Source organism: Penaeus vannamei, chromosome 25, assembly GCF_042767895.1.
Source record: "Penaeus vannamei isolate JL-2024 chromosome 25, ASM4276789v1, whole genome shotgun sequence".
NCBI classification, from domain to species: Eukaryota; Metazoa; Arthropoda; class Malacostraca; order Decapoda; family Penaeidae; genus Penaeus; species Penaeus vannamei.
In genome coordinates, this window is record NC_091573.1 from 16884849 (window position 1) to 16899848 (window position 15000).

Below are 15000 nucleotides of genomic sequence, written 5' to 3' on the forward strand. Positions count from 1 at the left end.
TCCTTGGGAGCAGTCGAGATGGGCCGCACTTACAACCTCCAAAACGAGAGAAGCAGTTCTTGATATCTCCACCTGCATCTCCACCAGTAGGCTGGGAACCTGTTGAAGAAGCTGAACCTGTTATCAATTATGACCTTATTGCTGCAGTAGCTAGTCTAGCTCCAGGTACAGTATATCATTTTAGTTTAATATTAGGGATATTTTTATACTTTTTACATTATTTTCTGCATACAAATGTCTTGAAATATTGACATGAAGGCATTTATTAGTTACAAGAAGATTTATTTGAATTTTTTTAGCTTGTTCATATCAGGAACATGTACTGCTTTTTTATGGCTTCACAAAAACGCTTAGTCACCTAATTAATGCATACTTTGAATTTTCATGAAAAAGTTTCTAATTCTAACAGTGTTCATTTTAGTATTTGATATTATTGATATCATTAGTAGTATTATAATGTTATAACTGTAATGATAATTATAGAACATTTTCTTTTACTCAACATATTATAGATTGAGGTAGACCTAGTAACTGAGTCCTCGGTAACTAAGAGTTTGTGAAGTCACCTTTCTGTAGGTAAAATAAAACAATAATGATCAAATAAAACCATGGTGGCAAGTGCTTGTATGCAAGCACTTGTGTTGTCATTGCATTGATAATGTAAGCATAAAACAAAACTTGAAAGATACATAAATTTCTAGCAAAAACAAAAATAAGTATTACCTTCTTTCCTACTTAGTAATATTAACCTATTGGATCCAGATGACATGGCCATCACTTCATAAAAAAAAAATTTAGGAAAGGGCTCTTGCATTATTGTGATCGACAAATAAGAGTGGTATGTACCATCTGTGAGCCATGACTGGAAGAGCACCAACTCCAAGGAGGACACTGAGTATTACAGAAAAGCAAATGATCAGAAAATATTTTAAAAAATGACTCAGATAACAGAAAGTCACATATTGTTTTTGTACCCCAGAGAGTTGTAGACTACCTAGAGATATGATATGCAATCCACTCATGAAATGCATTCTATTACCATCTTGATACAAAAAAAAAAGATAGACAAATATAGCCCTTAGGAAATAACAATAAAACAAATAACATGCAGAAAAAGCGTTAATAACATTGCAAAGGAGAAGAAAGTTGGTCCACATGCAAGTCATGATGAAACTGGATCCAGTAGGTTAATGAACTAAAATCATGGCATGTATTTTTGTCACCGCAGCATCAGAGGATTAAAATTAATTGAATTAGCATATTTGTTATAGTTATTTATTAGCAGTGTCATAATTTCTAAATCTTATAGTGTTTAGGATAAATAGCGAATCTCTGTGGAAAGTGTGATTTTGAGTTTCCACCTCAGCATATCTGAGTTGAACTATTTTGTTTCAGGAGAGAGTCATGAACTTCATCCACCAATGGAAGACAAGCCTGGAATAATAGTTCACATTTGCGAGGAAGCAGACAACCCAGATGGTCCAAAGCCCCAGATTATCCAGACACGTCGGCCACAGTCCTCCACTTAATGCTCTGTGAATTGATAGTGTCATCTATTTTAATTTTTTTGTCACGGAGCAAGCCTTTCTAGGAATCTTTGGATGAGATCATGAGTATATGTGTGTGTTTTTGTGTACATATATAAATCAAGATATGATGGTAAAAATGACATACACATGATGTCTGTGTATGCATACAGGCACACATGCATCTGTCTTAATCATAAGAGCCTAATTTTATTAAAAACATTGGAAAGGGATAGCACATAGCCACTAGAGTCTTTTTAGCTTAGGCCCACTGGTATCCCAAAAAATAAAGTTACTTATCTATCTGTCTGTCTATATATATTTGTTTGTGTATATATATATATGTACACACACACACACACACACACACACACACACACACACACACACACACACACACACACACACACACACACACACACACACACACACACACACACACACACACACACACGCACACACACACACGCACACACACACACACACACACACACACACACACACACACACACACACACACACACACACACACACACACACACACACACACACACACACACACACACACACACACACACACACACTCTCTCTCTCTCTCTCACACACACTCTCTCTCACACTCACACTCACACTCACACTCACACTCACACACACACACAGCTGGAGTGAGAGCCAGAGTGCAGGAGTGAGAGCCATAGAGCTAGAGTGAGAGCCAGAGAGCTGGAGAGAGAGCCAGAGAGAGAGAGAGGTTGGGGGTCTATATGGGATATATGTGTATAAAGATGAGTACATATATACATACATGGTACATATATCCACTCAAGAGTCTGTCTGAGCACAGACTGTTGCTTGACATTTCTGGAATTCCTTTGTGGTTTGTTGAACCAGCCATAAACTTGATGTGACCCTAATCACTAGTAGGAATATGTAAACTTGATGTGTTTGGTATTTTCCTGCCCAGCCTGTGGAGCAAGTTGTCTTACAGCAGCCTATCACTGGCTTTCATGTGATGATTTTTATAGCAAGTGAATCCATGTGTAGTAGTATAGTTCTGGTGATTAAGGTTTCTTTGAATTTTTTTTTCATGTTTCTTATTATTTTAGGCATGATTAATGATATGACTAGGTGTGACTTTCAGGGAACAGTTTTCAGTATCAGCACCTGAATTGCTCAGTTAGATAACCTGGTTTTACCCCTTCAACTTGGGCCGGTCATAAGTAATTGTTCTTAGATAGAATTGTGGACAGGGCTGGATTAAGGTCTTGGCCAGGCAGGCATCCTAACAGATCCCAATCCCAAGGGTAGATTCCCTAAATGCAGTCTCAGAAACATAGATACAATTTATTGTAAATTTCACACATTACATTATTAAGCATTCTTCTTATCTTCTAGACTATTTAGGAGTTCCTGTCATCCATGGATGCTCCACCCCCCCCCCCACACACACACATACTGAAGTATTAGGAACAACTTGCAACCCTGCGAACTCTTAATCTGGCCCTGCTTATGGAGTATGTGAAAAGTGATAGTGATAGAATACAGTCATTTTAAGGTGAAAGAAAAGTTATCACTGACTATTCTTGAAAATGGAGTAATGAAAATAGACATCAGATTTTGCTTGATATTAACAAAGGTCTACTGACATCAATGGTATTTAACAACATGAAAAGGAAATCAAATATCATAGTATGGCAATACCAATTAATAGCTTACATTATTACACCTTAGCTTGACTTAATCTTTAAACTCTACCTTCAGGGGATGATCTTGCAAGACTTCCAGAGACTGTCCCTCATTTTTCCACACTTTCTTTTTTTTTAATATCTTATAAAAGTATATTCTGCAAGGTATCCTGCTGTCATGAATGTACATCTTTTGACACCTAATTTAATGTTTATGTAACTGCATGTCTTGCATTTTGAAATTATCATTTCATTTATGTATTTACCTCTGAACTTTGTTCAGATCTGAAGACTCTTCCAACAAGGGAACATCAGCCCTAAAATTAGCAACAAATATTACCATTTTTGCAGATTAATATTGTGTAGTCTTATGAAATTTATGATATGAATACTGCATGATTTGCAGCTGTCATTTTTCTTCCTTTTTCTTCTTCTTTGATGGTTGCCCTTCCAAAGAAAAATCTCAGTCAGATTAAAAAATAGTGCTGCTCTTTGCTAATTTTTCTTTCTGCCTCTTCACCCCTCCAAATATCATATTGGGGGGAGGGGGGGGGGAATCTACAGAAGTAGCCATTAATCTTAATTTGTTTACATAATTGACAATATAATGATCTTTGCTTCATCATATATTTTAGGACTGATAGAACATTTATAGGCACATCAGCAGCTATAATCAAGAACATGATATATGCTTTTGAAAACCACATGATCAACAAGTGAACAAATTTTGGTAAAATTTTATGAAGTTAAATATAAGTGCAATAACAGTGATGTTAGCCTATTGGCAGTAAGTACATATATTGTCCACAGCATATATATATATTTTTTTTTTTTTGTGTGTGTGTGTGTGTGTGTGTGAAATTTGTTGCATGCAGATGGCTCTGCCACCAAGGAGTCAATACGATGGCCCTACGTGACTGTACTTGATTTCGTCAATCAATCTTGAATTTTTTTTTTTTTTTTTTTCTAGTGGAATTTATATCAATACTATTATTATTATTATTATTATTATTATTATTATTATTATTATTATTATTATTGTTATTGTTATTGTTATTATTATTATTATTGATGTTATAAATATTGTAATAGTATTAAAATGCTAATAAACATATACTTATTATTATTATTATTATTATTACAGAAAAAAAAAAAAGGGTAAGCAGGTTAGATAGGTAGGACTAATCATTGACTACTTGATGACTAAGCATTTGTCAACTGTGTAAACACAGATTAGACCAGTTTGATTCCGTACCTGAAAGTAAAGGATATGCTGTAAAATTAATGATAATTGATAATGATAGTAATAATGCTAGCAATAGTAATACTTATGAATTAATTAAGTAATACTAACATTGCTAATAATGATGTTAACAATAATAATTATTTATTAAAACTGGATATGAAATGGAAAAATTGTTGTAGAAGTGGCATGCCGTACTCTTCAATTTACATATATTTTTTTTTCTGTCGAAGAGGTGGTTGATTCTGTAGAGGCACATGCAAGTTATGAACATTCACACAGTCAGATTTAGAAGTGCACCTTTATTTCTAATCTTGAGGTAGCAGTAGAAATGAGGACAGTTTTTTCCTTTTTTTCTCACAAAGAATATGGCAATGATAAATTTATTGTCCAAGAGTTAACAATGTCAGACATACCTGAAGCTGTCCATAACATTATTGACATGCCTATTCTACTTTTAAGTTTTCTTTCTGGTAATGAAACTGGTAGTACCTTTTGATATCAAGCTATGCCCATGTGAATTTTGTGCTTGCTTCTACTTATAATTGTAGTAACAGTTCTATTTACTTTTGTAAGTTATATTTTTCTCTCGTGTTGAGCCTTAAAAATACTTCTAACAGTAAAAATATGCACATACACAGACAGAGAAAGGGAGAGAAAGAGAGTGAGAGAAAGAAAGTGTGTCATCCTTAACTAAGACAGCCAGACTCTAACAGCATATTGATTATATTTTGTTTAGTTTTTGTCTGATATCAGACTAAAGAGTGTGTTACAAGAATTCACTGCCTAATCATACATAATGTCAGTCTTTGTCGGGCCTTTCCTCAGTCTATGCAACAATAACACATTTTCTTAGGTAAGTCAAAGAAAAAGAATTAAGAGGAATAGGTCTACATTAATATCTGGTTTCAGGATCTTGGCATGGCTATTCAGACAAGCAAGAGCCAGATACGGTTTTTATGTTTTGCAGCTTATTAACTTAATCAAGTCATCAATTAATGTGGGTAATGGGTAGATAAATATATGTATTTTATTGGAAATCATCAACTTGTAACTTTTCAGACATTTTGGCACAGTGTGATATTCACATGTACCCAGTTATTTAGATGAAGATTGTGTGCTGGCATATTGAATACAGTGTGTTTCTTCCATAGAAGTTAAGCATATAAATATACCCAATTCACAAACTCAGTGGTTGAACAAAGTTACTCTGAACAAAGTGAATTAAGTATGCTCCCAATCAGACATACAGATCCCCAGTCATTTACCACTATTATTCTCAAAAGAACAACAACAAAAAACATATATATGCACCCATGTTTATACCATATTTGCCAGTATTTTAGTGGAAATGATATTACATTACTTCATACATTTATCAGAATTTATTTTATGGTGATTTTTCAGGGAACAATATTATTATATTTTCTAAATACAGATATATACAAATACATATAGCAAACTAGTCACAAAAATATATGTACTTAAACTGCTGAAAACTAGGATATGGGAAATATTACTAGTATATCAAAACAGCTGTGTGGTGTGTGGCTTATTCATTTAACCTATCAGTAGGGAATAGAATCAAGCATCTCTGCTCTGATATTTTGTATTCCTACTCTGGCCCACAGCACCATTATTATTATTATTGTTTTAGTGTTGTCTTCTAAATGTAAAAGTTGAATGGGAGTTGACATTTCATCATATACCTATTTTTCTCTTCCCTTTGATTCATTTCTCATTTACATATTGTACAGCTGTAAATATGTTTAGCACCATTTATTGTAGGCTGGCAAATATGGTATTTTCTTTTTATGAAAGTATCATTATATCTTTGTACTTTAATTTCCAATTCTGACTACCAATACTCCATAATAACTGTCAGGAAATGACTATAGTTTTGGTTGAGCACAGAGCCATACATTTTGAATTTCCATTTATATGCTTTTCTAAATATACCTGAATTAAAGACTTGACATGATGTAAACAATATTTTTTGAGATGGTATCAGAATTATTGTTTAGTTATTGGTTATGAAGGAAATGTGAACATTAGAGGCCTTGATTTTTACAAAAACTAAGATAAAAATACACATTAGATATGGATCATATATCTTTGTACCATTTTTTGAGTAATGTGTATATGGCCATCAGGGTTGAAATTTGAACATGGGGTAATAGATGATATACATTTATTTTTCCACTGGTCTCAAATAGTGTTTGTCGTATTCATAATGTGATGTGTTAATGAGATACTACAGTGATGAGGCAAAATCTCTGGAGATGTTTGTCATAAGATCCTCCTTTTCACCCATGTATATTGAATATTATGTCTCTACCATTGATTTAATCAGTGCTTCTGCAATTTGTAGTGTACAAGTGATATGATGATGGTAATTGATTTTTTTAACTGGTTCACTTTTTATGTATTCATTGTACAAGAAAGATGAATTGTAGTATTTAATACTTGAATGTTAGAAACATACCTATTTAACACTTTCATCTTAATATTTCAATAGATGAGTTTTCATATCATGAGTGTCATGTTTATTATTCTGCACTTTTGAAAATATCCAGTTCAGTGTACACAGAATCCATTACATTGATAAAACTGTTTTATTTAGTGAGACTTTCCTTTGCATTTGCTGAGACTGTGTTTGATAGCTTCTCCAGCAATTTTCTCTATAAATCATACATGCTTCTGTTAGTGTCAACAAATTTTTATGAAGTAAAGGAACATAAAGATTTATATACAAAATAAATTAAATTTAGTAATGCCTTAAAGTGAAATTGGTATTTGGACATGGATGGCCTTGATTTAGACATGTAGTTTGTTTCTGTTTTCTCTTTTTTCCATAAACACATTAATGCTTGGATATTATTCAAATCTTCTGTATATAGAAGTTCGAATTCAATGTATTTAACCATTTAGTTTATTGAGAGTGTGTAAATAGTGTATAAATAGATTTCCTATATAGTCATGTGGAGTGAATTTGATATCGAGATTGACATAAACTGAATTCAAAATTATTTTATTGTATGCAAACATCATCATATACAGATAGTCTTGTTTGGGTTAGTTGTCTGTAGCTTGTGTCAGTTTTAGCTTCTTAGAAAAATGTACATGGCTTTTTAGAGGCATATTATTGTTGTTAGCAGTGTTCCTTTTATGTGTTTGATTCTGTAGTATGTTTGGCAAAAGCTAGATTGGTCATCATAGTTGCGTCATTCTCCAAATGTACCTCTGTACTACCTTTTATATGATGGTTCTGATCTCATTCTATTACAATAATGAGTTTATTCTGTGAGAAGAAAAGCTAGTCATTTGCTGTGAAGAATTGTTTATTTTTCCAGTTTTACAGAGGATAATATATTCTCAGTCAAGTTATTTAGACTGTCTCTGCAGATTCTTATCTTTTAATTACCAGTTTTCTTTAGCCAGCTGTGTAAATTTTATCTTCGAATTTGAAAAAAAGGATAATAAAGATTATATTGTTATGGAAATTTTTATTAACTTTTATTATTATTGCTGCATTTTTCATGTTATTGAATTATCAATGTTTTATTGCTTTTACTTCTTTTTATGCAATTGTTGATTTTTTCCCCCATTTCATTTTGTTGAACTTGTTTTAGCCTGACTTTTAAAAATATTATTATTCTAATAGTTATCTGTATTTTAACTTTGGTAATAATGTGAATGAATTACTTTAAGTATTTTTTCTACATCAGAATTTAAGTGTTACAGGACATAGTTGTGTTAATATTCTGTGTACGTACTGTTCCATACACAGTTGAACCTCATTTAATGTCCTGAAAATGACAACTTTAACTGAAATGACATTAAGTAAAACCTTGTTTGATTTGGTCTGTTTTTTCTATCCTATATTGAGAAACATCAGAAAACAGAATTGGCTGTATGTCTAATGCCATAGAAAGTTTAAATTTGTGTTTAGTTTTCTTGCAACACAAATGAAAGAACATTGACTGGTGGCATCAAGCAAACTTCAATTGCAAATGCAAAATAAAAGATGTCAAATTTGTCGAAGTTGGGTTCATAACTTGATCGATGTAATAAATAACTTGTGACTTTGGCCCATACAAAATAATAACAAAACCCAGAAGCAGTATCAAAATTATATGATAATCACTGAAATCCTTTTATTTGTTTTTCTGTAAAGGCCTACATGTGAAAATCCTTATTCAATTTTCCGTTTTGTTTAAAAGAGGCAATTACCCTGCACTGGAAAAATATCATCATAGAGCACAACTTTCTAAAATTATAAAATACTAAAATAAGTGTCCCTTTCATCAGACCTAAGGTTAGTTGACTTCAATCTCCCTATTTAGAAAAGTGTGTAGACAAAGACAAGGTTCACTGTATGATAATAGTAAGCACAGGTCTTTTAGGTTATGCCATATTTTCTAGATGGTGCTGTACAAACCTTCTTGGGCCCATTTTTTCCATACACCTCACCCTATGTATCTTATCCATTATTTCTAATGCTTTTAATCTTACATTTAAGGTTTGGGAAGCATAATTATAGGTAGATTTTGTACTGCTAATAAAAAATACTTCAGCTGGTTGATATCATCTCATCAGGAAGAGAAAATGGATATGAGCATTATATGTAATGACAATTATTGAAATTGTGAATGAAGTACTTAATTGCATAGGGGTTATCAACTGAGTAAGGAATAAAACATTTTTCAAATTTTGTTATAAGTAGTGTTCATTTTCCCTTAGCAAATTAAATGAATTTGACACCTTAAATTTGGCTTGTAATGTGCTGGGTGAGTTTACACAAGTTTCTCTGTGCTTTTACAGATTATATCCTATTAAGAACAGGTTTTCTTATAACCTTTGCCTGCTGTAATAGAGATGGAAATATATTGACCAGATTTGTCCATTTTCCAGTCAAAAATGAAAATCAAAATACAGAATCGTAATTTTCTATTTACTACTGTAATAAAAATATGATTTTTTTCAATATGAAACAAATAATGCATACTATGTGGGGCTTGTTACTATACACATCAACAAGCAGGTTTGCTTTTCAAAGGGGTTGTAGATGTGATTCATTTCATAAATAGGTTAAGTCTTTATTTTTAATATTCTCCCTGTTTGATTCCATTTTCACCAAAGTATGCGAGCAGAATACTAATTTCATTATTACATGTTTAGTGGTAATATCATACAACTAACAGTACATCATGTTATCGTGTATCTCTAATGTATGTGATCTGAAAAGTGTCTTTTATATCTGGTTGATAATTAGTCTTTATCCTTGTTTTACAATAGCGTCAGCTCTCCTCTATTTGTATTTTATCTGTTATTTTTGCACTGTTCACATGTGTGATTGCATTTCTCATTTTACAACCAAAATTCCAGCTTTGCAGATTCTTACACAAAAAACAATCAGATCAGTGAAATATCTTTTGTGTATCAGGTTGTGCAAAGTTTTCTTGATTTTATTATATTCAGATATAATTTAAAATATTATTGTTGTGAGTAGGTTCAGCTGAATGGTTATTTAATGAAGAAATGCCAGTAAGCAATGTTAGTACAAAAAATGATATCACACGACACTTCTCATAAAATTAATATACTCTCCAGAAGTCAAAAATGTAAAACGAAAAGCAACAGCACTTCTACCATAATAATCATTGAATTGTCATGGCATTAAATTTTGTGTAATCCAGGAATAAACAACTTTCAGAGATGTGAAAATAATTATAGATCTCTAACAAAACTTATGGGTACAATGGTTAATGGTTAAAAGCAAAATAAATGCGAGACATTGAAGGTTGTATGGTACTATAGGAACGTATAGTAAAGGATGGTGACGGGTGATAGTTGTTATGCGTCAACTATCTAGAGTAGTGTTGAAAGGTTAAAGATAGGTAGGGGAGTTGATGAGGGAATGGGTTATTGTGGTTTAGGTAAGGGAATTAGATCAAGTGAAGGATATTTATGCATCTGAGGAAGGAGAACAGGTTGTCAAAACAGAGGAGGATGTGTAAGAAAAGTCTCTTGGAGGCAGATAATGGATGGGTTATAAGAAGAAAGGATATGGCAAAAGTCAGGTCTGTGAGAATGGAAACGGCGAATATTCCAGTGTAGGAGAGCTATAACTTAGTTGTTCTACAAGTGATAACAGTTACAGTGCGTGTTGGAGAATTTTATGGGGTAGAAACTAGGGGGAGATAAGGAATTAGAAGGAGGGGGTGTAGTATCAGGAGGGATATTAGGAGGTGTAGGATCTGGGGGAAGGGCATAGTCGTGATATCAGGGATTCACGTGTGTTTCCAGGAGGGAGTGGAAGGGATAGAGGGGATGAAGGAAGGGTTAATGTAGGTGCAGTTGGAGCTGAGGGGAATTGGTTGTGTTGGGAGGGAATAGGAGGAGGATGGATATCAGCAGTCACTTTTGAGTGTAGAGGGAGGGGGAGTTATGGAATTTGAGGGTGGGTGAGGGGTTTCGGTGTCATTTTGTGTCTCAAGCATATAGTTTTGAATATCTTCCATTGTGTCTACAGTGGAGTTGGTTGGAGAGTTTTCTGAGACAAAGGTTTTCTTATGAGGGTGAAAGAGGAGACTGGTGTCAGAGGAGTAAAGGCATAGGTAAGTGGGGGTGAGTGTGTGGTAGGAGAAGGGGTGGAACGTTTAGTCTGTCTGCTGCGGTTAGTGCGGGAGGGAGAGGGGAAGGTGTTGGGGCTGCAGTTAAGATTGGAGTGTCTGGATTTAGAGTGGCAAAGAAATTTGAAGTTGAAAAGGGAAAGTAGGTATAGGGGAGGGTATAGGAACATCTTGGGAAGGAGGAGGAGGGGGAGGGGCAGAGCGAGCGACATTACTAGAGTAGGGAGTATGAGAGAAAACTCGTTGACTTGTTTCCTGTTTGGCATCCCGCAGAATGAGACCAAGTTCTTATCTGAGAGTTGCCACCTCAGACTCAAACTTGTAGGGGGGGCAGCCTCTATAAAATTCATCATGGAGGACGCCTCAGTTAACACACGTGCGTGATTGTGCAGAGCAGTTTGATTGGTTATGACCAGCTTGGGCACATAGGAAAAGCAGTGTTTGGCAGGACGTCCAAAACCCAACAGGTTTTTTTTTTTTTTTTACACTGACGGGGAGGAGTTTGGTATGGTTGAATAGGGACGGATTTTCCACCAATGTAGATATGAAAGGGAAGGTCATGTGTACGGAAAGTAATTTCAATGACCTCTGGGAATAGAGTAGCACTGTACTGATATCACATCACGGTCTTTGGGGCAGCAGAGTAAGTATTCTCCATAATCTGACCAATCGACATCCATAGAGCTGTTTCCCTCCCAAAACCTAGCTCGTTGTCGTCGTGGGAGGGCTTAGGAGATGGGGACTGAGACCCAATGTAGAGGATTACCCCTACCTTGGGCCTCAGCCCTTGCCTCAACTAATTTTGCTTGGTCCTTTCTTCTCTTCTTTCCTCTTCCATATCTTCTTTATTCCCTTCTTCTATCCCATTCCTAAGGTGTGAGAGCTGTGCTGAAAGGATGAAAGGCTGGCTTTGTGTCAGTCACGAATGGCCTCCGGGAGCCATGGGCACGGTATTCCCTTGGTTAATTACTTAGCCCTTACCCCTTATGGGGACCCTAAGGGGTAGACCATTTCTTTTCCCCAGTTTATTCAGGCTCACCATGGCCAGTAATGAAGATTCCTTACCCTTGATAGAGGCATTAAGGCTTGCCCCTTCATCAAATAGCCTATCTGAATTTGATTTTGATGGTTTTCCGACCCCTGCCCCTCCTTTGACCACGGCTCCGACCACTGATGCTAATACCCCTCTTTGACGCTTACGAACAACTCTAACCATTCTGAAAAACCCATTCAGGTTATTACTCAACCCCAGGAAAATACCTTTTCCTCATCCCCAACATTCTCCTCTTCTTCCCCTACTACACTACCCTCTTCAATGTCAACCCCCTCTTCCTCTATTACTACTCTTCATCTTTATTGTCCTCCTCCCTGCAGAACTACTACACTCCACACCACCCCATCTTCCTCTCGCCCTCGTCCTTCTACTACCTCTACCTCTGCAAACCTTCTGGGTATTCTATTTGGCCCAGCCAAGTGGGATCGATTCTTTATGATTCCCCTCACAGCCCCCTATTCTGAGAATACCTTTCTCTTTCAGCAGTGCCTCCAGAAACAAGTAGGCAAGGTTACCTTTTGCAGTCGCTCTGATCGTTCACGCTCTGATTGTCACGGTTACATCTGAAACTCAAGCTCATGCACTATCTGCCCTAACTGACCTTACTGGCAAACCCATTCCAGCCGAACCTCACCCAACTCTTAATACTTGTACTGGAACTGTTTCTATTTCCCCAAATGCTTGTCCCATGTATAACAAGGACTGGTCAGACTGTGAAAATGACTTACTTTCTTGCCATGATGAATATGATGCTGTAGCAGTACAGTGTTACACTCTTCCTCCTAGAGGCCAAAATAAATTTCATGTCAATATTGTCAAGATTAGCTTCCATAGACATGACCTCCCCCATGAGGTTTATATTGGTGGTCTGTCTTATCATGGCCGACAATATCAACCCCTTCCTCGTCAGTGACAAAAATGTTGGCGTTTTGGCCACCCAGCCAAACATTGTCGCTCCACAGCCCGATGCCCTTTATGTGCCCAACCTGGTCATGACCGTTCAAATTGCCCTGCTCAGTCACGTACATGTGCCCATAATGTGTTTTATAGGAGCTGCCCTGCCTATAAGTTTGAATGTGAGGTAGCAGTCCTCAGATTTAAACTAGGCCTCACTCTACGAGAGGCCAGACAGGAAGCACGACGACGAGGTTTTTCTCTCTCAACTTATTCCAAAACAGTCCTGCGCTCTGCTCCCTCACCATCTACACAAGATATATCTGCATCCCCCCAGGTATCTTTTCCCAATACCCAAAACCTACGTCCTATGTCTACTCACTCTATCCACCAGTCAAACCCATTTCCGTCATAAATCCAGATACTCCAATCTCTACCACTTCCCGGATACCTACCCCTCCTCCTCACTTCAGTTGTCCTACCAGACAACCTAAGCGTTCCACTCCACACTCTCCTACTACATTCTCTCTTACACCTTCCACTTCATCTTACACGTACAGTTACATTCAAGAGTAGAATCTTTAAGGAATTTCAAGAGAAACAGAGTTAGAGAGAGAGAGAAACCTTCGAATTTGAAAAAAAGAAAGAAAAGGAGAAAGATACTCTTGATATGTGAGCCGAGAAACTCATCCAAAGTCTTGACTACGGAGGGTTTAGGAACTGTAAATACTGAATGCTGTCCTAGAGCAGTTGTTCACTCAGAATCACTGCCATTTTATCCAAGAGCATAGAAGCCCATCAGAAACAGGGGCCCATCCAATTTTTTTATTATCCCTAGTATTAAATGTCAACATTATTTCAACACAGGAATCCGCTTTGATGTACTAGATGTTAAGAGTCTAGGATCAGATTATCCTATAAGCTAGTAAAGGCTGCAGTGTAGAGCTCATAAATAATGTACACTTCAATTTGTAATTGTATTTTTGCATTTCTTAATAATTCATTCAACTCAAAATAATATTTCAACTTGAAGGGGCCCATAAATCTTAAAAATGCAATTTTCAAAAGCGGCCCTTGTTTGAGGCCTTAATTTGAGAGAAAGAGGGGACTATTCCCGTTTGAGGCCTTTGGGATGAAGGGCCCCTGTTTGAAGTCCTATTTTAAGGTAAGAGGTTCCAGCTTGAGGCCCTAGCTTTAAATCATGGGCTCCTGTCTATATTAGAGGGTGGCTTCGTTTCGGTGGGACCCCATAATTCCATTAGCCTAGGGGCCCCTGAAAGCCAGACCTTGTCAGATGATTTTCTTATTATTTCTCTTCCAAAATTTGGAGATCTTCGAAAAGGTTTTTAGTTCATTACTCGCTGAGTCATACCTTTTAGGAAACGAATGGCATCAAGTGCAGTAGGAAATGTTTAACGTAAATGTCTTAATTTTTGAAAGGAAAAAAGTGGGAACGGTTGTTGGTTGTTGGATGAGTGGTTCTCAGATAAGACACATGCATATATGGGAATGAGCTTTCCACTGTATTACCAATAACCTACTCGCAGACCGCGAGTATGTTATTGGTAATAGGCGTAACTATGAGAGGGTATAAGAAGCATACACCCTACTTCCACTTAGGATTTGGTAATTTTATATCTAACGCTGAGCAATTTACTTACAATTAACTGGCAAAACTCAAAAGTGATTAAGTTATCTATGGACGTGTCATGCAAGGCTCGTTTAAGTTAATGGAATGATCATAACATATGAGGGGGAAGTACTCCCCCAAATCATTGAAGTGGTTGGGTACGTGGCATGCTTCTGTCGTTGTCTTCAAATCTCTAACAACATATACGTGGGGCTGCGGAACACGTCCATGTCCACTAGACGCATCGCGATGCCGATACTGCGCTCTCCCCCATGCAACCTTTGGATGTACAGAAAAGATTTCTAAAAGTAAGAATATCACTCAGAAATGTTTAAA

General features: G+C 36.1%; 1 protein-coding gene across 1 annotated transcript in view; it reads left to right on the forward strand.

The window, feature by feature from the left end:
- The window catches only part of sra (RRM_RCAN_like domain containing protein Sra), a 34723-nt gene extending 26412 nt beyond the window's left edge, over positions 1-8311 (forward strand). Inside the window, exons 3-4 of the mRNA XM_070139238.1 lie at positions 1-165; positions 1396-8311. The exon at positions 1-165 is cut by the window's left edge and continues 7 nt beyond it. Coding sequence (XP_069995339.1) covers positions 1-165; positions 1396-1529 — 299 coding nt within the window. The 3' untranslated portion in view covers positions 1530-8311. The remainder of the gene's footprint in view (positions 166-1395) is intronic.
- Positions 8312-15000: the final 6689 nt, after the last annotated feature.